The sequence below is a fragment of the Chionomys nivalis genome, chromosome 8, assembly GCF_950005125.1.
Source record: "Chionomys nivalis chromosome 8, mChiNiv1.1, whole genome shotgun sequence".
Lineage (NCBI taxonomy): Eukaryota > Metazoa > Chordata > Mammalia > Rodentia > Cricetidae > Chionomys > Chionomys nivalis.
Genome location: NC_080093.1, coordinates 18,421,115 through 18,443,249, shown reverse-complemented (window position 1 = coordinate 18,443,249; position 22,135 = coordinate 18,421,115). Strand labels below are relative to the sequence as shown.

The following is a 22,135-nucleotide window of genomic DNA, read 5'->3' as shown; positions in this document are numbered from 1 at the left end:
GAGTTGGGATTCCCAGTACAGCTGAGGCCTGGCTGGAGGACCAAGTGTGCCTCTCTATGTGAAGAAGAGATATTGGAGGAAATGCAACATCTTTGGGCTGTTTGGAGAGAGTGGTTATTGGCAGCTGGGCAGCCAGGGAAGGCTGCAGACATCTGACCTCTGCAAAGATGAGTTGTTTGGAGTCAGATGGAAAGACGAAGCAGGGGCAGGCGGGGTGACAGGCAATCTGAGGAGCTGGCAGGAGTCCAGGGCCCTTGCAGGTGTCAGGAGAGGGTTCAGCTGGCTGAGATTGACATCTTGGAAGAGAGCAGCAGGGAGATGAGGCCAGTAGATGCAGACTGTGTGGGCGGTGCTTTCGCTGGGGTTACTGGGATCCAGGGATGTATCTGGCTCCAGTCCCAGGTCCAAGAGGTTTATGTGCGGTGACATTAAAGAAGTTACTTACCATGACTCCAATTCCTCATCTGTGAAATGGTGATAACCCCAAAAGGGCTATTGAAGGAGGGCCAGATAAGAATGTGCACAAAAAGCTTAGTGTACTGTCTGGATGCTGGTTAATACAAACCCGTGGGATGTGTGTTTTAAGGGATACCAACTGGCTCACAAGATGTGAAGAGGACTGAGGTAGGAAAGGCCTGCCCCGGATCTTGAAGACAGCAGCTGCCCACAGCCATTCTGTCTCCGCTAGGCATCTGACATACAAGATGTGTTTTCTGCCTTTCCTAGGCTCACGGAGCTCCTACCCAAGTTTTTTTTCTTTCTTAATCCTTCTCTTTTCCCTTCTTTTTTGAGCCAGGAGCTCCCCTAGCCAAAACTGCCCTTGCACTAGAAATACTCCTGCCTCAGAGCCCCGAGGACTGTGATTACAGACTTGTTTCACCACGCAAGTCTCTCTAACTGTTCCGGAGCTAGGCCGGTCCCCAGGCTTTAGGTCCTAGGGTTCCGGAGGATTAATTAAGTCAGTCATCTCTTCTGTGGCAGTTGAGTAGGCCAGAAATTATCAGAGAAGGGAAACGAGCGCAGGCGCAGTATTGATGAGCTCGCTCACCTGCGCTTGGGTGGGAGGGGCTAAACCCGGAGCCCAGACCCAAGGCGCGATGACGTCACTGGCGCGCCACCGCAGACGCGTCCCGGAAGCGACGGCGGTGGAAGGGGCAGACGCCCTGGAGCCTGTGACTTCGGAACGTCGGTGGGAGGTGGCGCGGCGTGGGGTGGGGCGGGCCTGAGGGAACGCTCCAGGGCTTTGCTGCCCTTCCGTCCCCAAGGCCGTCCCTGCCCCTCTCTCCCCTGGGCCGCCGTCAGGGTAGGTGATGGCCATGACACCCCGCCCCCGTGTGTTTACTGGGTCTGGCGCTCCCACCCGTTGGGGGCCTCCACCTGCTGGCCCAGCGATCTTGGCATGGCCTGCCTTGCGCGGCTTCGAAGGTGCTGGTGGTCGAGGCCTCTGTAGGCGCTGATGCTGATCGCCTTCCTAGGCGCCTATGGTGCGCGTGCCCCGGGTTCTTTTTTTTTCCTGGCTCGTCCTATCGGGAGTTTGGAGTCCAATTGGCCCCTTTCCAAGTGATGAATGGAGGAACCAGGGTTAAGAGTGTGATAAGTGTTTTGCTAGGAAGAGTTCACGAACCTTTGGAAGCGCTGCCCAAGGTTCTCCCAGTCTACACTGGGGTTGTTGACAGAGACTTCCCAGAGCAAGAGGCACAGTCCTCTTGAAGCGGACACCTGAAGGAGGAGTAGAATTACCAGCTAAAGATGAGAGAAGGGTATCTTGGGACATCTTTTCGGAGTACCAGTTGTCTTCCTTCAACAACGTGGTTATTATGGTTTATGCTCTTGAAAGGTCTATGGGGGGGGGGAAGAGCGTTGAAGGAGCTCGTGAAGAACAGGCTTTATATCCAAATTGTCCACTTCACTCTGCTGATCTTCAGCAGGAACTAAGTTTCCTCCTCTGTGAAATGGGTAGTCCCTCTTGCCTCAGAGGTTTAATTCCAAGTACCACATGACGTAATGCAAGGGGAAGTGTGTTGAAAACCGAAGTGCATTGTAAGTGTGGGCAATTACTATTACAGGATGCAGACAGCAGATCGGGACCCGAGTGGGCCAGAGGTGAGCCCCGGCGTGATGCCTGAGGTTCTCTCTGAGTGTTCACCTGCCCCCACCAAGTCGACAGCGTTTGATCTTTTCAACCTGGTTCTGTCCTATAAGAGGCTGGAGATCTACCTGGAACCCCTGAAGGACGCAGGTGATGGTGTTCGATACTTGCTAAGGTACAGACTTTACGAGTTGCTCTTCCTTTGGTCCCTGCTGCCTCTCTGGCCAGTAAGGCAGTAGTTGGGCTGCCTTTTCTGCTCTTGATGACTGGTTCTGAGGCTTTGTTTGATCTCTACCCATGTTCTGGCCCTATGCGGGGAAAGTAGGAACTGGGACTGCCTGGCCTGCATCAACATTTTTTGTGGCTGGATAAGCCCCTCTCGGGGACTGCTAGAAAAGCCCTGGACATTGGTCCATTATAGCGTCGAGCAGGCTTAGGTTTTTTTCGCCCCTTCTCTCCCAGTATTAACATAATATTAATATTTTGATTTTATGTTGTTACTTTTGTATGTGTCTGGCATTTGTGTGCAGGTCAGAGGACAGCCTTTGGGAGCTGGTTCTCCCCCTCGAAATTAGACTCGTCTTAGCAGCAAACGGCTAAGCTTTCTCACCAGCAAGTTACAATTTTAAACAAACCTCAAATGCAAATAGCTTGAAAAAACTGGACACCATATTCATTTATTATTTATATTATGGTTCTCATTTTTTTCCTAATTTGCTTCATTTTTCATCCTCTGTCCTTCTCTTTTAGCTGTCCTTCCTTTTCCTTTAGTTATCTGAGATAGTGTCTTAGTACATAGCCCAGGCTGGCCTGAAACTCATGTGGTTTAGACTGCTCTGAGACATACAGGCTTTCTGTTTCAGACTCACAAGTACTGGGATTACAGGTATTTGCCAACTTGCTTTTAAAAATGATTTTTTTTGGACACGGTCTCATTGTGTATCTCTGGAAGGCCTGGAACTCACAGAGGTCTGTCTGCCACACTCTTTGGAGTGCTGGGACTAAAGGCGTGCACTGCCATGCCTAGCCTCTCCTTTTATTTCCCCCTTAAGTGATTTGTTTACTTTTTAGATTTTATGCGTATGAAGTATTATCTGTATATATTTAAGTGCACCACGTGTTTGCCTGCTTCCCTCAGAGGCTGGGAGAGACTGCCAGAGCCCCTGAAATTGGAGTTATAGATGGTTGTGAGCTGCCATGTGGGTGCTAGGAACTGAGCCTGGATCTTAACCAGTGATAGCTCTCCAACTCCTGGGTTTATTTATGTTACAAGTATTTTATTTGAACCTATGCCTATACTCCCATCACTTAGGAGGTAGAGACAGGAGGATGAGAAGTTCAAAATCATCTTTTTTCTTTGGGCTGTCAGCTCACAGACACACACACCCAAAAAATGACACAGAGACTTATTATTAATTATATTAATTATGAAAATCCAGCTGATAGCTTAGGCTTGTCCCATTAGCTCTTATAACTTATTAACCCATTTATATTAATCTACGTTTTGTCGTTTTGTCATTTTGTCTCTCTCTCTCTTTTTTTAACCTCTCTTCCATCTTCTTTTTTTTTCCTTCTTTGAGACAGGGTTTCTCTGTAGCTCTAGAGCCTGTCCTGGAACTAGCTCTTGTAGACCAGGCTGACCTCAAACCCTCAGAGATCCGCCTGCCTCTGATTCCTGAGTGCTAGGATTAAAGGCGTGCGCCACCACCGCCCGGCTGTCTTCCATCTTGTACCCCTGGTTTTCCTCTCGTGTCTTCTGGTGTTGGCGTAGGTGTGTCATCCTGTTCCTTGTTCCCCCAATTCATCTCTTCTCTCTGCCCAGAAAGTCCCGCTTATACCTCATGCCTAGCTATTGACTGTTCAGCTTTTTTCTAAACCAATAACAGTGACAGAACTTCACACAGTATAAAGGAATATTCCACAATAATCATCCTTTGCTCCATAGCAAGTTTGGGGCCAGCCTGGGCTACAGGAAACCTTGTCTCAAAAACCATACCCCCAAAATAAATAAATAAATATGCAAACTTCCAAAAGATATCCTAAATTGCAGATAAATGACTTTGTACTGTACTTCTGAATCCTTCAGTTTTTTTTTTTTTTTTCGTTTTTCTTTTTCTTGGTTTTTCGAGACAGGGTTTCTATGTGCAGTTCTGGCTGTCCTGAAACTTGCTCTGTAGACCAGGTTGACCTCAGACTCACAGAGATCCTCCTGCCTCTGCCTTCTGAGTGCTGGGATTAAAGGTGTCTGTTACCACCACCTGGCTATTTTATATCTTTAAAGCATTTGATTTTATCAAAATAATGTCATACCTAACATAATTGAAAATAGCTCCGCAGCCTGGGGCTCTTAGTTTCTAATAAAGATTATGAGGAAAGAATGCTATTCTTCTCTTTTCTCATACAGGCAAACACATATCACCCTAAACAGATCTCAGAGCCACTGGGGGCTGCTATTATGGTAAGAGTAAAATAAAAAATAAGCCTAAAATAAAAAGAGATCTGGAAACTCAGCCCTGTCTGAAGAGGAGGACATCGCACTGTAGAGACAACCCTTTCCTTCCAGAGCCACTCTCCTCGGTCTGACGTCTTTGCTGACAGTTTGGTCCTGGGAGACCCACAAAGCAGAGCAGCCGATCCTACAAATTTTACTGTAGCTTTGGACCCAATAGCCAAACTCCAAGATTGGGTCCCTTGTCAGTCAAATTCTCTTTACTAAGAAAAGAACAATCAAAAAGTTAAGTGAATCTGACAGCCACTTTCACAGCCCAGTGATCCCTCTGCCAGCTAAGGAGACTACAGCTGGGACTCCAGCCCCTCCATCCAGCTCCGAGCTGGTCTCCCCGTATCCTCAGACCTGCAGATCTAACAAGTTAGTGTGCCTAGAGGCACCGCGCCACCAGCAAAGGAAAGCAGGACAGGATATATGTAGCTCGTGCTCTGCCTGAAACGGGCAGAACAGAGGGTGCAGATGACAGGGTGAGAGCGCGTTGTTTGCCCTCAGCAGATGTGCTCTTGTTCTGATACTCTTTCCCTCCTCTGGTGGTTCACCGGGGTGTCAGTGGCTGCATTGTTTTTTTTTTAATATTTATTTTTTATTATTTATACAATATTCTGTCTGTGCGTATGTCTGCAGGCCAGAAGAGGGCACCAGACCTCATTACAGATGGTTGTGAGCCATCATGTGGTTGCCGGGAATTGAACTCAGGATCTTTGGAAGAGCAGGGAATGCTCTTAACCTCTGAGCCATCTCTCCGGCTCCCAGTGGCTGCATTGTTATCTGTTCTCTTTGTTGTTAGTTTGCTGCTTTTTATTTTACTTTAACTTATTTGTTTTTGAGATAGGGTCTTATATAGCCCATACTGACCTCCAACTAACTATGGCTGAGGCTGACCTCGAACCCCTGATTCTCACGCCTCCCCTTCCCAGTGCTGGGATTATAGTTGTGCTCCCCCATGCTGGGTTCTCCATGTCCTTTTCCACAGCTAAGTCAGCAGCACTGTCTTGTCCTAGATCTGAAGCACTTCTCTCTCCTTTCTTTGGGGACTTCTGTATTGTCATTTGGTGGTGGTATGTGGTGGGAGCTGTATCTTTTTCAGTTCACCCAATTGTGTTTCCTGGGTGATAACTACACTGAGCTAAATTCCCAACCCACCAGTTTTAGTAAAGTAAAGTAGCTAGTCTTTTTCTCCTGAATTAACATATATTTGAAACAAAGTCAGATAAATGCTCAAAATTGTAGAAGTAAAGAGATAAAGTAATGTGGGCAAAGATGTCCGTATTCGTTTTTTCTCAATTTCTGTGTTGATGAGTACTGTATTTTTTTTTTTTTTTTAAAGACAAGGTCTCACTGTGTAGCTCTGGCTGACCTGGAACTCACTGTGTAGACCGCTGGCCTTGAGCTCGCAGGGATTTTCTGTGTCTGCCTCCTGAGTGCTGGGTTTAAAGGTGGCACTACCACTCTCTGCCCCTGTCGGTGAACTGGTGAGCTGAGGAGGTTTTCATTTTTCTGTTCTTTTCCGTGGTCCAGCAAGTGGCCTGGAAGATGTTCTGATAATGGTCTTAGGAAATTGTGAAAAAGGATAAAGGACATGGTGAAAGAAGAACCTTGTCAGTGTCTCTTGTGAAGGACAGAGCCCCACAAACCATGGTGCAGCCGTGGAGCCAGGCTTCTCAAGAGTCAGTAGAAAAGCTCTTCTCGGAAGAAGGTTCTGTGGGTCTTAGTTTTGTCACCCTAGGGTTAATGTGTGCCCTCTCCGTTCCTCTGCTAGCCTCCTACAGATAGGCCCATGTGTATTTCTCCTTGATCCTTGGTGCCCCTCCTTTCCTCATGTCCGGATTTGGCTGACTGACTGTACTGCCAGGCGTCTTTCAGGCCATCTTGTGATCAGAACTCTCTGTGTTGTAGGTGGCAGATGCCTTTGTGTTCCTTGATGACTTGCCTGGGCCTCAACATCTTGTTCCTCACTCTGAACGAGGGTAAGAGCTACTCCTAGAGGCTAGGGGGTCTTTGTGAACGAATGTGGGGGAAGAATCCTGAGTTGGAGCGATGTGGGAGGGACCACGTCTTTGCCAGTCTCGTTTCTCCTAGTTCTGGAGAGACCCTCAGGGCTGGGCCTCTGTGTGACTTTGGGTACATGATGTAGCCCATCTGTTGGGCCTCCATTTCCCTCATCTCTGAACATCATGAGGAGTGAGAGCCTCTGCGAGCCACTCAGATCAGCAGCTAGCAGACGACAGCCACCACTGCTTCTGTATTGCTTTCTTCTTGACTGCTGTGGATGCATCCACTTTTTCCCATGTTGCTTTCCTACCTTGTTAGGGGTCGTTTGCCAACACGATGTGTGGTAAGGTTATCAGGAGGAGGGTCTGAGGAGAGACTTTCCCCACCGCAGTCATTTTCTCTGGTCCAGCACACAAGCCTTGACATGCTGGCGACCACTAGCACGGAGAGAGGTACACAGACAGGTACGAGGAAGGCGTGGCTAGGCGGTGACTGCAGAAGGCCTGGGTGGCAGTGTCTCCTGAGGACTCTGTCGTGTATGTTGTGACCCAGGCCCTTCAGGGTTGGAACTGTCAGATAGTTGTAGGACAAGCAGCCTCCTCAGGAAGTGAGTCCAGGGCAGAATGTTTGGAGGGGCTGGTCCCTTATGTGTGTGCTCTTACATCACATGCATGACTCTCAGTATTTCCTGTTTCCTGTGGACATATGAGTCAGTGGGTAGACAGTTACCCCAGTTCACAGGATCATCTATTTTTGGACTGCTTTTTTTTCTTTTTTTGAGGCAGGCCCTCTCTGTGTAGCTCAGGCTTGCCTTAAACTCACCATGTAGTCCAGGTTTGCCTGAAACTACCCATTCTCCTGCCCCAGCCTCTTAGATTCTGGGGTTACAAATGTAAGCACCATCATACCCAGCTTTCTTTTTCTTTCTTTTTTTTTTTTTTAAATTTATTTATTTATTATGTATACAATATTCTGTCTGTGTGTATGTCTGCAGGCCAGAAGAGGGCGCCAGACATCATGACAGATGGTTGTGAGCCACCATGTGGTTGCAGGAATTGAACTCAGGACCTTTGGAAGAGCAGGCAATGCTCTTAACCACTGAGCCATCTCTCCAGCCCCCCCAGCTTTCTTTTTCTTAGTTGGATTTTCCTTTGATTAACTCTTCTAGGATGTTAGTATGTGACTAAACACAGTTCTAAATTCAGTCAGTTTCAATGACAAATTGTGTAACTAACATTTACGATAGTCCACTGCTATTTTTGTTTGCTGTTGCGATATTGTGTTACAAGGGAGAAATTTCTACTTTGAATTTTGTCTCTGCCTCATTCCCTATCCCTCAATATTCAAGACCCCTTCCTTATCCTAAAAGCCAAAGGAAAGTTCCAGTCTTCCTTAGTGGTAGAGAGGGCTAAATTTCATTCTTGGAAAATTCCTTACAGCATCCAGACTGCAGATGTGAACCATCTAGTGTGTACTGTGGCATTTTATAAATTTTATTTTGGTGTCTGGGTGTTTGCCTTTATATATGTATGTGTGTGCAGTGTCTGTGGAGGCCAGAAGAAGGCATTGGATCTCCTGGAACTAGAGTTACCGATGGTTGTGAGCCAGTGTGGGTGCTGGAAGTCAAACCCAGGTCATCTAACAGAGCAGCCCGTATTTTTAGCCACTAAACCATCACTTCAACCCACAAAGCATTTTTTAAAATTTAAACAAGGCTGGAACTTATCCGTGACCACATACCTGGAGCTCATAGTTTCGAACCAACTTTCGCTGAAGAGCTAGCATATCCATAGTACGTGGTGTAGCGATAAGATCTATGAGGGAAAATGAAGCTGGGCTGAGCAGGCCGTAGAGTGGGGAGATCTGCTGTTCCACCCACAGTGTGATCTGGCCAGGCCTCTCAGGCAGGGCCTGGAGGAGGCGAGGAAGCAAGCATGTGGGCACCTCAGGCAGGCTCTAGGGCCTTGTTCACTGTGTTACCTGCAGTGTTTTTGATCTCTTAGGTGCCTGGTACTCCATGGGTGCCTTGATGATTTCGGTGCCCGCCCTACTGGGCTACCTTCAGGAGGTGTGCCGGGCACAGCTGCCAGAGTCTGAGCTGATGCGGAGGAAGTACCACACCATAAGGCAGGAAGACCTACAGAGAGTTCGCCTTTCCCGCCCCGAGGCTGTGGCTGAGGTGAAGAGCTTGTGAGTATTGAAAGGAGGCCAGGAATGTGGGGGAGCGAGCCAGCTGCCGCCACCCTGCATGCTGTATGTGCCACAGACTTCATTCTGCTTAATCTTTCTCCCGGTTCTGAGCTGAGAACTATTTTTATCCTCCACTTACAGAGGAAGGCAGAGGCTTAGCTAGCTAGTGACTGAGACTCCAGATTCAGCTGCCTTCACAGCTGTGTTCTTCCCCCAAGAGGGACCACTAGGGTTCTTGCTTAGGTGCCACCTGGGCAAACCACTGCTGGGTGAAGTGTCTAACTATTCTTCATCAATGAAAACCTGAATGATCAGAGAAACGACAGAGAAGCAACCAGTGACATGCTGCTCCTTGTTCCTCAATCCCAAAGGACTGAGACACTCTCTAAGCCCCACCCTACTATTTCCTGTGTCTGTCTGTCCTTAGTCTTCCAAAACCTGTATGATTAATTTTGATCAGCTAGTAGCTAGCTCTGGCTCTGACTCAAAGCAAATTTTATTGGCAGTCTTGGGAGCATCAGAATGCTATCAAAATATCACACAAAAGCTGGGCTCGGAGCCTGCTTCACTTCTGTGCAGCATGTGACAACTCGCTTCTCTGCACTTTGGTCCCTCATCCGTGGACTGTGGAATTGGGCTTACAAAGAGGATGGTTGTGAAGATTGCTTGTTTGTTGGGTACCCAGGAAGTGTTTGGTGTTAGTCATCATTACCATCCTAACATGACGTGGCTGGTGCTTTGAGGAAGTGGCTTTAAGACTGCTGATGAACACTAACCATGTTGTCTTCAGTGACAGCTGGCTTTTCCTGAGCCTTTCCTTCCTTGGATCAGGCTCCATGTATGCTTTTGACATCCATAGGGGTTATAACAGAACTAACATGTCCAGAAACCGAGTCATTAGGAGTGAGGTCCAGGTGCATGGGAAAACAATCAACGAATGAAACTTTTTTAAAGTGAAGTCATTTTATGCATTTTTTTCTTCTTTTCTTTTTCCTGAGATGGTCTCATGGAACTCAAGCTGTAGACCAGGCTGGCTTCTGACTCACAGATCTGCATGCTTCTGTCTCCCAAGTGCTGGGATTAAAGGTGTGCACCAGTATGCCTGACACTGAAACAATATCTGACAAGAGGCTCGAGAAGAATGGAAACAGTTCATATCCCATTTATACAGAGCAGTTACTAACGCTTGTCACACTGGCTTTAGGTCTCTGCTTTTTCCTCAAACCATTCGGAAATTACAAACTTCTACTCTGTTTATTCCAAACACTTCAGCATTTATTTCCTGGGATCAAGGACATTGTCTTATATATTCTCAGTAGAACAGTTGGAATTGGGATATTTATATTGATATATTAGTATACATAGTTCATAATCACATTTTGCCAATTGTATTGATAAAGTTTTTAAATATTGGTTTCCCCTGGTCCAGGGTCCAATTTAGAATCATACATTACATTGAAGGTTTTTTCTTTCCTGTAGTGCTAAGACTAGATCCAAGACTTTGCCTGCCAAGCCCCCAGCCCTCACCCTTAGTGTCTGTGTTCTGGTGACCTGAGATGGGCAGTTCTGTGTGACCTTGACATAGTCGGCACAGTAACAGAACAACCTTACTGTGGTGTTGAAGTGCCTCGGTTTATGTCCTCTGGCTCCTTGTTAGAGTCAGGGTATACATTTTGAGCAAGACTGACAAGTGGAGTGTCATGGTCCATATGAGAGCCACGTGATGCCAGGAAATAACTTTGGTCCCCTGTTTAAGGCTTCTCTAGCTTACTGTTTACCTTGTTGTTAGTAACCTGTGGAGAGGTACGTTGAGACTGAAATATCTTGGTCCTCGTCAGCTTTGACTCAGCTGCTCTGAAAGCCGCTGGTAGGTCCCACCTTCACTAGCTTGTGCCATGGTAGTTGAAGTGGGTCTCTGCTCACTCCTCGTTTGCATTTATCTCCTGGCTTCTGCAGTGGGGAATGTGCTTCTCCTTTATTGTCAGTGTGGATGCACAGATTCTTACGTCTCTCAGCGGGATCTGATCTCTACCTCCCTTCCTTCCATCTTGGAGTGTCTTGGGTGTGGCCAGTGGGGCCACTTTGAGCTGGTTTTTGTGTTCTTTCATTATATCCTCATCATTTTTCAGTGCCTCCTTAGGGCGTGGCACACCAGGATATTCACATCCGTCTTCTACTGTCCCTGCTCCAGCCCGAGAAGCAGCCACATCTCTAATGAGCCCTTGGGTGGAAGGAGAGCATGGGCTTTACAAAGTGCTCCCCCAATTGTCATAAATAAGATTAAAACAAAACAAAAGCAGGTGCCTTAACTGTGTCACCTCAGCAAGGGGCTCCCTAGGGGTTTGGAATGGGTTGGAACACTTTGCCAGATCATCTTCTAGCACGAATGTTTACAGACTGGCCACCGTGAAGCCCGCCTCTGCATCCTCATAGCCTCTGTGCTCCTGGATGGGTGGGTGGGCTGGCTTGGGAGCAGGCAGGGCCTGTCTACTCATAGAAGCTCCTGTGTCTGCAGCTTGATCCAGCTGGAAGCCTTCCTGACCCGCCTGTGCTGTACCTGTGAGTCAGCCTACCGTGTACTACATTGGGAGAACCCCATGGTGTCCTCACAGTGAGTGGGCTCTTTCTTTTCCACCCCCTACTCCCGCTCCATGAAGCCAGCTACCTTGTAAAGGCTTCTGTCCCACCCACTTCAGGAGAAGAGCACACCATGGTCCTAGGGTGTGGGTCTACACATATGCTTTTGTTCAGGTGCTGTTGAAAAGGCACACAGTAACAGTACTTGAATAATAGGCAAGTAGCTCACGGTGTGATCTACCACCACCCTGCCGTAGCAGCTGAGCTCGTGTTTAGTAGCTGCCTTCTGGAGCTGCTCATGCCTATTAGCTTCCTATTGAATGAGAAATTTCTTTTCTCAGCTGGGTGGTGGTGGTAAACGCCTTTAATCTCAGCATTCAGGAGGCAGAGACAGGTGGATCTCTGTGAGTTCGAGGCCAGCCTGGTCTATAGAGTGAGTTCCAGGACAGGCTCTAAAGCCACAGGACAGGACACAGAGAAACCTTGTCTTGAAAAACCAAGAATTTATTTTTTATTTTTAGATTTGTTTATTTAATCATATATATAAAATATATATGTGTATTATATATAAATGTTTTGCCTACATGTATATGCATGTATATCTTAAGGGTGCTGGTAACCAAACCATGATCCTCTTCAAGAGTCCAAAGTGCCCTAGGCCAGTGAGCTACTCTCTAGACTACATATGAGATTTCTCTCTCTTCATTAATTATGTCATAAGTGGTTGCAACAAAGTCTTTGGAATTATTTTGTAATGTGAACTGAATGATTGTAATTTATGGGAGTGTTCTTTTAGATATTTAGGTAAGTTCTACTTTTCATTATTAGCCCTACAGTGAGCATTTTTAATTTTTTGAAAAACGTCTTAAAGATGAACTTAAAAGATGAATTAGTGTATAAATGGAATGCATGTTTTTGAGGTTTTCCTGTATCAGTAATGATTATAACTAATGTCTGTCTAGGTTTCACTTTGTGCCAGGCCTGTGTTTAGAGGTCTGCTTATTGTCTTTTTCTAGTGGCTCAGTGAGGTGGATGTTGTTTAACCTGCATTCACCCTGTAGGTGAATGAAGTCATGCTCAAGAACCAAGGGAGAATGTTCAGGCCCAAGTCTGTGTCTAGACTAGCCCAGACCCTGCGAGCAAGTGTGTGAGCTCCCCGCTTGAGACACAGTGTGGTCTCACCGGTGTCACTTGACAGAAGCCAACAGCTTGGTACTTCTGCGTGCTTCCTCAGCAGTTCTACACTGGTTTGATGGGCAGGTCTTGTCAGTTTGTGCCCCGAACTGTTTCTTACCTGGATGCGCCCCACCCTTCCCTTCTGATCTTGGACTTTCTGTCCCTTCAGGTTCTATGGCGCTCTTCTGGGCATGGTGTGTATGCTCTACCTGCTGCCCCTCTGCTGGGTCCTTGCCCTTCTAAACAGCACCCTCTTTCTGGGAAACGTGGAATTCTTCCGAGGTAAGCCCCAGAGATCTGGGCCGAGGCCCACGCTAAGGACCTATTTAGGCTTCCTGCTTCTGTGTGCTTGCCACAAGGGGGCAGCTTCCCGCTGGGTATCTCTGGGAGTGTGCTGGAGTTGGGTGGCTGACTGTTCCCTAAGGTGGCTGCCATTAGAGGTCCTTCTCCCTTTTCTCTTTCTCTCTCTCTTTCTTTTCTTTCTTCCTGGTATTTATTGTATATACAGTGTTCTGTCTGCATGTATGCCTGCGTGACAGAAGAGGGCACCAGATCTCTTTACAGATGAGTTGTGAGACACCATGTGGTTGCTGAGATTTGAACTTAGGACCTCTGGAAGAACAGACAGTGCTCTTAACCACTGAGCTAGATAGAGATCTCAAGCCCTCCCTCTCCCTTTTTAAAGCAAATGCATCACTACTTACTGATACGGTGTGGAGAGATCTTTTTCCTAAATTGCTACCCACTCCTGCACTGTGGTCACCTGGAGTAGCTGCCATATTTCTGTGTGACCCCCTAAGTCCACTGTCTGGCTTCTGGATGCTGGGCAGCCTGGAGAGGCCCTGTGCTTGGGTGATTGCTGTCGTCCCGTCCTGCACCCGTCCTTAGTTTATGATCACTTGTTGTAGTGACTCTCTGGCCAGTTCTCTTTGTAGCAGGGGGACGGGTGTAGATAGAGGACACTCCTGGAGTACCACTTACTGTGTTTCTGGGAAATTCCCTCTAAAGTTCTTTCTGAATTTTTTTTTTTTCTTTGAGACAGGATCTCACTTTGTAGTCCTAGCTGATTTGGAATCTCTCTGTGTAGACCAGGCTGGTCTTGATTGCACAGAGATCCCCCTGCCTCTGCCTCCCCCAGTGCTGAGATTAAAGGTGTGGTATGCACCACCACAGCCCACTTACTGTGTCTTATGTCACCTCTGACCTAGTCTCATTCCCTCTGCAGTGGTGTCTGAGTATAGGGCTTGTCTGCAGCGGCGGATGAACCCCAAGCAGGAAGAGTACGCCTGTGAGAACTCAGCCCTGCAGGACGCCGGGGGACGGAGCACTCTGCTGGACAGCACTCCTGCCCCGACACCCACAGAGGTGAGTGTCTGGCCATTGGCAAGAGGGTCTTCCCCTTGTTTGTCTTTCCCCCCCCCTCTTGTTTGTAAGGCCTGGCTTCTGGGCTGGAGCTATGGAGCTTCTTCCTGCCTAGTAATAAAAAGTACAATGAAATAGTTGCCTGGGCTTTTCTGAACACTTGGTCTGTGTCCGGTGCTGCTCTAAAGCCCCATGGGGTGTGTCTTGAGCATGGCTATGAGAGCGTTTCCAATGGCACAAGGGAAGGCTGAGGCACAGAGTGGCTGCCAAGGGCTTTGGCTAGTAAACAGAGCTGGGTCTCAGGCAGGCTCTGCGACCACTGGCCACTATGGGTTCAGTGGGGTCCTATTCTACGACCCTGCCCCATGGAGTTACAGGATGTCCTTTTCTGCAGCTGTGCAGCTTCCTTGGGCTGGGACCAGGGCCTTTGAATCCTAGCCTTTGGCTCTCCGCAGGTGGCTCTCTCCTGTAGGGACCAGGGCCTTTGGATCCTAGCCTTTGGCTCTTCGCAGGTGGCTCTCTTCTGTAGGGACCAGTGTTGCCAACCTTCCCTTTGGCCATAGAATCTTTCTTCCTAGGACCTCACGCCAGGCAGTGTGGAAGAGGCTGAGGAGGCCGAGCCAGACGAAGAGTTCAAAGATGCAATTGAGGTGGGTGGCCTTCTCCCAGTCCCCTCTCTTGACCAGGCCAGATGTTGGGTGGGCTGAGAGCTGTGTTTTTTCTTTTTTTTCCCCTAACATCCACATGGAAGCCAGAACTTGCTCTGAGCTAGAAATTTCCTGGTTGAAAGAGAGTCACTAGCCCTTCCTTTTCCTGTCATCTGTCTCAGGAGCCCAGGGCAGGGCTGGCTCTGTGAGCCTATCCAAACCACTGTTGGGGGTTGGTGTTTGTCACCTGGGCTGGAGATGGGCTTGAGGTTATGAGGTCAGGGAGCCTGTTTGGAGGAGGTGCCTGCACTGTGCCTCTGCCTTTCTGTAGACTGAGTTCCACAGATGTCCCTTTGGGAGGGTGGAGAAAGAGGATTCATGGCCAAGTGCTAGTTCAGGGGAAGTTCAGCAACCTTGATTTAGACAGTGATTTAGATTGCTAGTTTGAAGATGTGTTTTATTTGGCTTGTGAACCTTTAAAGTAATTCTTTGAGCCAGTGTTTAAAAACAGGGCGGATTTCAATTAGAACTGTAGACTTGCAGCTTTGCTAGTATCTCGGAGTCTGCGGCAGTCAGTGTAGCTGAGGGGCCATTGTCTCTTGTTGGACAAGTCACATGGGCTAGCAAAATCCTCAGCTGGTAGAGGTGCTGGTTGCCAAGCTGTATGGCCTACGTTTGGTCCCTAGAACCCACATGGTAGAGGGGAACTGGCACAGGATAGCGGTCCTCTGACTTTCTTAATGTCTGCTGTGGCACACACAATAGGTGAGCACAGGCATGCCAGTCACATGCTGCAGCTCCGTGTTGTCCTGCGCTCCTGTCCTCTCCGGTTACTGAGGCCTTCTGGCTGTTGTTACGTTACTGTTTGTCTCAGAGTAGAAACTCCCCTGTTTTTGTCTCTGTTGTCGGAAGAGCAAGTCTTGTGAAGTTTACCTGGGCCCTGCAGCTGTGATGCTGCAGGTTTCCTCAGGGTGGCAACGGTTGTAGGCTCGAGTCTGGGGAGGGTGGAGATAGCTAAGGCAGGGGTTCCAAGCATTTTTGTTCATGACCCAAGTAAGGAACACATTTTTGAGAACACGTTTTCTGTTGAACTGTATATGACCAGCGGGAAAAGAGTCACACCAAGCTTCTCTAAGCTTCCTTGGGTCTGGCCTGCTTCCAGAGAGCCCGCCTGTTCACCTTACACTGCGGTGCTCAGAGCTCGGGGTGGCACAACAGTTTCCCTTGCCCTCTCCTGTTCCTCCCTTCTTGCCATCTCTCTCTGTTTTTTCTTCTTCCCCGCACCCTGGGAGGCAGGAGACCCACCTGGTGGTGCTGGTAAGTAGGAGCAGGGTGAAAGGGGCAGGACTGGGCTGGATGGGGTTGCTGAGTTAGCTGTGCTGCACTTCATGGGCCATCTTGCCTAGGTGCCTCCGCACGCAGGCCCTGGGCTGTTGTAAGTGATGCGCAGGACTGGAATAAGCTATTTCCACAGGAGGATGACGAGGGCACCCCGTGCCCAGCGGAGGATGAGCTGGCCCTGCAGGACAACGGGTTCCTCAGCAAGAATGAGGTGCTGCGCAGCAAGGTGTCTAGACTCACAGAACGGCTCCGCAAGCGATACCCCACCAACAGCTTTGGTATGGCCCGAGAGTGGGTTCAAGGTGGGGGTGTGTGGCTAGGGCTGGTAGGACTTAGGGAGTTGGAAAACACCTGGGCCACAGGAACAGAGTCCAAGAATTGTGGGCACTTGTAAAGTTGTCCATTGAACCTTGGGAAATGCGCAAATGTCTCAAGGATGTGTGAGTGTGGTCTATTTGTGTCCACCTCTCTTAGTGAGTATTAGCTGACAGGAAGACAAGGTACTTGTGGGCCCAGGCTGCGGAGAGCTGTGATTACCAAGGCGGCAGAACTTGACAGCAAATACTAGCTCAGCCAGTGTCCTTCGGCAAATCATGCCTCAGTTTCCCCTTCTGTAAAAGAGATAGTTCTTGTTGGGTTGTTGTGGATGGCATGGCAATGCATGCAAGAGTTAGCACAGGGCCAGGCTGATTCTTAGTAACTGGGTGTCGTTCGTGTGTGGTGCTGATTAGGCCTGTGTCCCTCATTGTGACCTGGCTGTCTGCAGTAAAGAGTGCCTTCTTCTGGGTATGGGGGTTTTCTGAGGTCACTTGTAGCCAACGTTGTAGTTTGGTTAGTCTGTATTTTCTTGGGGTTGTGGGTGGGTCTTTGAGCACAGCTTGGGGACCAGGGTCTGATCTGGAGCCCTGAGAGCCGGATGAAGTCCTGGTGAGAGTCTGGAGTAGCTGGTGGTTGAGAGCCAATATGGCCTTTGAATTGTGAGTTCCAGTTTAGTGAGTTTGAGGGAGGGGAAATTCCTGGATTTATCTTCGGGAATTTGAGGGACGTCTAGGGTCTGCCTTCCTGCCCCTGACTAGTGATTGTCTTTTCAGGATTAGGTCTTCTGGACCTGCTCTTTGCTTCTGTGTGTCAATACCCTAGGCACTCAGGATCCCTTTTGTCTGTGTTAACTTCTGACCCTGGTAGACACTCCAGGCCCAGGGCCATAAACACACTCATTCTCAGGTGGATGGGAGGGGGCAGGCAGATCCTCTGGGCCCAGAAGTTACAAAGGGATGTTTGCCTCAGATATGGGACTCTCTCTGCCATGGTCTCCCTGGTTCCATAGTCTTCCTTCCTTGATCCCAGAGAGTCTCTTTTAGCAAGAGCTATGGGTCATCCTGGCTGGACTGGGAAGGAGCTTTGGAACTGTCATGGTCAGACATGTTACCCACAAGTCACAGCCGTGCCCTCTGCTACTGATGGCTGCCCTGCCAGATGGTAACAGACCCCAAAACCCTTCTCTCCCATCTCTCATCTCTCCTTACATCCACCCCTTGACTGCCAGTTACCATCTGAGCTACTGTTGGCTATTCTGCCACTGTCTGAAGCTGCTGTTTTGTTACACTTGGTGACTTAGGAAAGTGTGTGTTCCTGCATGAGAATTCTGCCCTCCATATCATCATGGAAGGTCCCTGGTTTCAAGCTCCTCTTGTAATCTTCTGATGACAAAAAGCAGGAGTGGGCATTTCTGGAGGCCTGTCTGCCCCTCAGCTGTGTGCAGCTGTTTGTAAGGGAATATTTGGAAGGGTCATGTCTGGTGGGCTTCACTGAGGACACCTGAGTCAGGTCCCTGCTGGCTTGGCTAGACTGCAGAGAGGAGAGTCTCTGGGTGATCTAGGTGCTCCCTGATAATCTGCCAAGCCTGGGAGTGGAGGTGGGTAGCCTGAAGGAAGCTACTCCTAGAGATGGACACTTTCTCTTATTCTGAATCCAGACCTTGCTCTCTGCACCCAGCTGAGATGCTGGGCTGTGCCAGGCTGGGGTCCTAAGTGTCTCAGAAGAGTTGAGAGCTGTTTGGGTAGAGTGTTCTGGGCTGGGTCATAGCTGTTCCCTTTGTTTCTCAGGGAACTGTGCAGGCTGTGCCGCCACTTTCTCGGTGCTGAAGAAGAGGGTAAGTCTGCTGCTGTGTGCTGTGGCTGTCCTTCTCCAGACTCAGGAGAGCCGGCAGTGAAGCCTAAGTCTCAGCTCACAGGGGGTCAGTGCATCTTCCCGCTTCAGGCCCACACCCTTACCAGCCTCTGTTGGTTGTTTGGTCCTGTCTCGTTCCCACTCCACTGAGGCCCCTCTTGAGTCGTACAGGATGGGACGATAGGAGGGAGCAGATATTGGGGTGTCAGGTGCCTGAGGGTGGGCTCCATCTCATGTTAACATTTCTTGTCCACAGCGGAGCTGCAGCAACTGTGGGAACAGCTTCTGCTCTCGGTGCTGCTCCTTCAAGGTGCCCAAGTCCTCCATGGGGGCCACAGGTGAGGGCTGCAGGAGTGGGTTAGGGAGGCTGCCTTGGGAAAGGAGTGAGGGTAGCTCCCCTGGGGCCTTGTTTCCTTCCAGAGGAGACCACCTGGGAACATTTTTAACAAAAATCAGAATGATTTCTCTTCCTTTCCTAAAAGCTGTATATGTTTGTGGTAAATAATGCTGTGGAAGCGCAGAAGGAAGAAAAACGCTCATGTGTCCTGGGCAGGATGGTGGGGCAGGCCTGTCTGCCACTGGCATGCAGGTGGCATGAATGTGCATTCGTGTTCTTGAAAATGGGTTATATTTCACATCCTGCCCTGTGGTGTTTTGCAGTGTTGGGCAAGCTTTTTTCTTTCCAATCTTACAAGTAGCACATGCTGGTTAACTATAAAATTTGGAAATTATTATAAAGAAAAAAGGAAGAGAAAAGTGATCCTGTAATCTTACCACCCAGAAATTTTTAACCACCATTAAAATGTTTAGGGAAAATTTCCTCTGGTATTTTATTTAGAAAAAAAGAAAAAGCTTTACAAAAGTGTTTTGTGGATGCCAGAAGAATTTCCAATGCACGGAACACCTGGAGAGGCTGCTGTTGGCATCAGAGCCCCAGTGCTCTAGCGTGTCTGAGGGCAGGGAGTGAGCTGGGTCAGGGAGGGTGCAGGCTGGGCCGTGGGTGGTCTGTCTAAGGACTGGGGAGGCTAATTCAGTACTTGGCGCCTTGAACCCAAAGGGTACAAAGAACCGTCTCACCGCATTCTTCTTTCTTTTCAGCTCCTGAAGCCCAGAGAGAGACTGTGTTTGTGTGTGCCTCCTGTAATCAGACCTTGAGCAAGTGAGAAGAGAGGCTGGGCTCCCACTCTCCTGGGGCCAGCAGTAGACACTACACTCCCAACCCTGGTCCTCTGAGGCGTGTGCTGGGCAAATGCAGCCCGACAGCTAGGTCCTCCCTGCCCTTCCCCTGTTGCCTTCAGCTGGGCTGGTGATACTCTGAGGCCCACAGGGAGAGGAACCCCTGGAGCTGTTTGCCCTGCTCTCCCGTGCTGATGACTCAAGACTGGCCAGGGAATGTCCACCAGAGGGCAGAACTGAGCATAGCCTGCTCTCATCTGGACTCTGAGGTGGGGAAAAGAGGTTCCTTCCTGTTGAGTACTGGGCCTCTAGCCCCAGAGAACCTGGAGGAGGACTTGGGGCACCATGGCCTGACTCTGCCCTTTGAACAGCCTCAGGATCTCTTGTTTTCTAGAGACAGGATTGGAGTTCCCAAGTGCCCCGACGAGCGTGTACATGAGGGTTCTGGCCAAGCCCCACAGTGTCAAATTATTGGCAGCATGGGGAAGCTCTGCCTACAGATAGTGTCTGCCATGATTTTCTGGTGTCTCAGCCCTGCTGGGATGGCTGCAGGACCCTCACACCACTCCTTCTGCTCCGCGTCTGGGCGTCCCTCCTCTCTCACTGCCACCTCTCCCTAGCCCTGTCCCATAGGGCGTGAGGCCGGGGAGTGGAGCAGAGATTGTGAAAGCCCTTGGCCTTTGAGGTCCAGGAAGGTATTGGACCTTGATGGGCTGGTTCTTAGAGTACAGTGTCCATTGTGGGATAAGGTCACATGGACAGTTTTATGTTCTCTCTGATCTGCCAAGGGGCCCTGTGCCTCTTTTTAAGCCATGAGCTGGCTCAGGCCCCCTCCACTGGAGCTGCCCTGTCTTTTTAAAGTATTTATTTATTTATTTCACGGTTTTTGGGAGCATGCAGCCCAGGGGTGGGGTGAAGATGAGGGCTTCTGCCTGAGACCCGTCTGTAGAGTCACGGCTCTCCCTTGGGGCTGCTCTGCAGGGCCTTGCACTATCGCAGGAGAACTGTTTGTGTGGCCCAAGCATGGGCTTGGTGGAAGCTGGGTGTGGGGTGAGTGACTCCCGGCTGAAGCCCTCTTCGCTGATGAGCCATACACAGAACAGTGAGGGGTTGTCAGTGGGGACCAAGCTGGTGAAGTGTACCCCTTTCCTGGAGGGAACGTCACCTCTGTACTTATTTATGCTGGAGAGCAGTGGAGAGGAGGTCTGTATGGGGAATTGTCAATAAAAGGCCCCAAGCTTTTGCTTTTGTCCTGTCTTTGTGCTGACTGTCACCATCAGAGTGGAGACCCAGGTTTCCTATGCTGTTCACGGTCTTCACTTGCCAAGGGTGGGCTGTGGGGTGTGTCTTTGCACACTGTCTGGTAGTGCATGTGCGAGGGAGCCAGGCACAGTGGAAAGCTGTACCTTGTAAAGAGAAAGGCCAAGCTTTGTCCTGCGAGCAGCTGAGGGTTTTGGGTTGAGGTTGGGTCCAGAATTTAAATATTAAACAATATTTTTAATATTTCATTGTTTAAATATTAAACAATTAAAAGGTTTTAGCCAATTCCCCCTGAGAAAGAAAGGGCCAGCTCTGCGGGAGGCTGAGAGCTGGCAGGAGAGGTTGCTTGGAGGTAGGTGTGAGGTGCAGGTTGCCCCTGTGATCCGAGCTAGGCTGGGTGCTGGGCACTGCGCACATTGTGTTAGTGCTGGTGACAAGCCCAAGTAGGCACTGTTTTCCTCACAGTAAGATGGTAGTGCCCAGCAACAGTGGGGTAAGCCAGCCCCACCTCCCATGGGCCTCCTGCATGCTGTCACCTAGAAACTTCAGACAAAGCACGTACCTCTGTCTTGTGTCCTTATGGTCATCATCTTTTTGCTTTCTCTTTTAAGCCAGAGGATAATTTTAAATCATTTTTTAGAGCAGAGTGTCAAGGAGAGCCAGTGTAGTTTGAAACAATTGATGCCTTCTTGTTGACAGGTGACTGTCACTGCTCAGGAAGGCTGGCTATCAGGTGTAGTCACAGATGTGAGAAAATGGGTTTTGCCCTTTCTGTTTCCTGGAGGTGCGAATGAGAACAGGCGAGGGAAGCAGTCTTTAAATGCAGTTCCACTTAGAGAGCAGAGCCACCAGGGTTCGGCAGGATTGGTGGCAATGTCACCATTGAGCCGTGGTACGGAGAATTCAAAGTCGGATGACAGCTTGCTCTTTGTGGAATTGGCCACATGCCAGTTTGATCTTGGGCTTCCAGGGGCAGGGGACAGATAGCAGGGGACAGATAGCAGGGACAGTCCCGGCACCTGGCAGGGCAGGTCTGCAGGCCTGGCTCCAGCTCAGCTCCAGTTGAGGCTTCTGTGGTCTGGTGTGTTGATGCCCTTGGGAAATCTTGGCAGACCTGGAACAGACAGGCGATGACTTTGGGGTCTTCTGTAGCCTTTGGGGCTGAAGCCAAATGAAGCCCTATTTTCATTCCCGTTTCAGAGGTCTGTGTCTCCACAGTTGGCCCTGTTCATAGACCACTTTGCCAGGCAGCATGCCTCGTCAGTAGCTCAGCTAGTAGCTCATTTTAGTGTCCCACGGCTCCATGGGTTCATCTAATTGGTGGGTGTTTTAAATGGGTAAATAGAGGCACCGGGAGGTTAAGTGACCCACCCAAAATGGAATGGGCATTGTGCTGCAGGTGTTCTTAGCAGCTTTGGCCAAGAAGCGTGGGTAAAGGTCACATTCTGGGCGGCTCCCTCACATTCTGGTCCCCACTCTCTAAAGAGCTAACCACTGCGCTAACAGGAAGGGTCTGCCCACCAAGCACTGCGGGTGCCCTGTAGTCCCTAGCAGAACAGAGGTGACCTTGTTATGGGAGCCCCTACCTTCCCCAGCACCCAGTGACCCCGTCTCCTGCCAGCAACACCCCAGCAGCACATTCCATTC

General features: G+C 49.4%; 1 protein-coding gene across 2 annotated transcripts; it reads left to right on the top strand.

Annotated features, from left to right (window-relative positions):
* The first annotated feature begins 1,137 nt into the window (after positions 1–1,137).
* Zfyve27 (zinc finger FYVE-type containing 27) lies at positions 1,138–20,476 on the top strand. Of its 2 annotated transcripts, XM_057778385.1 has the most exons (13): positions 1,138–1,303; positions 2,067–2,264; positions 6,495–6,565; positions 8,594–8,780; positions 11,296–11,391; positions 12,703–12,815; positions 13,759–13,898; positions 14,474–14,545; positions 15,839–15,859; positions 16,017–16,161; positions 17,989–18,035; positions 18,309–18,390; positions 19,151–20,476. In XM_057778385.1, the coding sequence occupies exons 2-13, from the start codon at positions 2,068–2,070 to the stop codon at positions 19,213–19,215; spliced, it is 1,236 nt and encodes a 411-aa protein (XP_057634368.1). In that variant the 5' UTR covers positions 1,138–1,303; position 2,067; the 3' UTR covers positions 19,216–20,476. The 2 variants fall into 2 exon arrangements, with proteins under 2 accessions (XP_057634368.1, XP_057634369.1); XM_057778386.1 differs by lacking the exon at positions 15,839–15,859.
* Positions 20,477–22,135: the final 1,659 nt, after the last annotated feature.

What these genes read in the sequence shown, in the direction of transcription:
- Zfyve27 (XM_057778385.1), top strand. Translation starts at nt 2,068, where the DNA reads ATGCAGACAGCAGATCGGGACCCGAGTGGGCCAGAGGTGAGCCCCGGC. An exon ending in AACCCCATGGTGTCCTCACA is followed by an intron (nt 11,392 to 12,702) that starts GTGAGTGGGCTC and finishes CTGTCCCTTCAG; the next exon opens with GTTCTATGGCGCTCTTCTGG. An exon ending in ATACCCCACCAACAGCTTTG is followed by an intron (nt 16,162 to 17,988) that starts GTATGGCCCGAG and finishes TTTGTTTCTCAG; the next exon opens with GGAACTGTGCAGGCTGTGCC.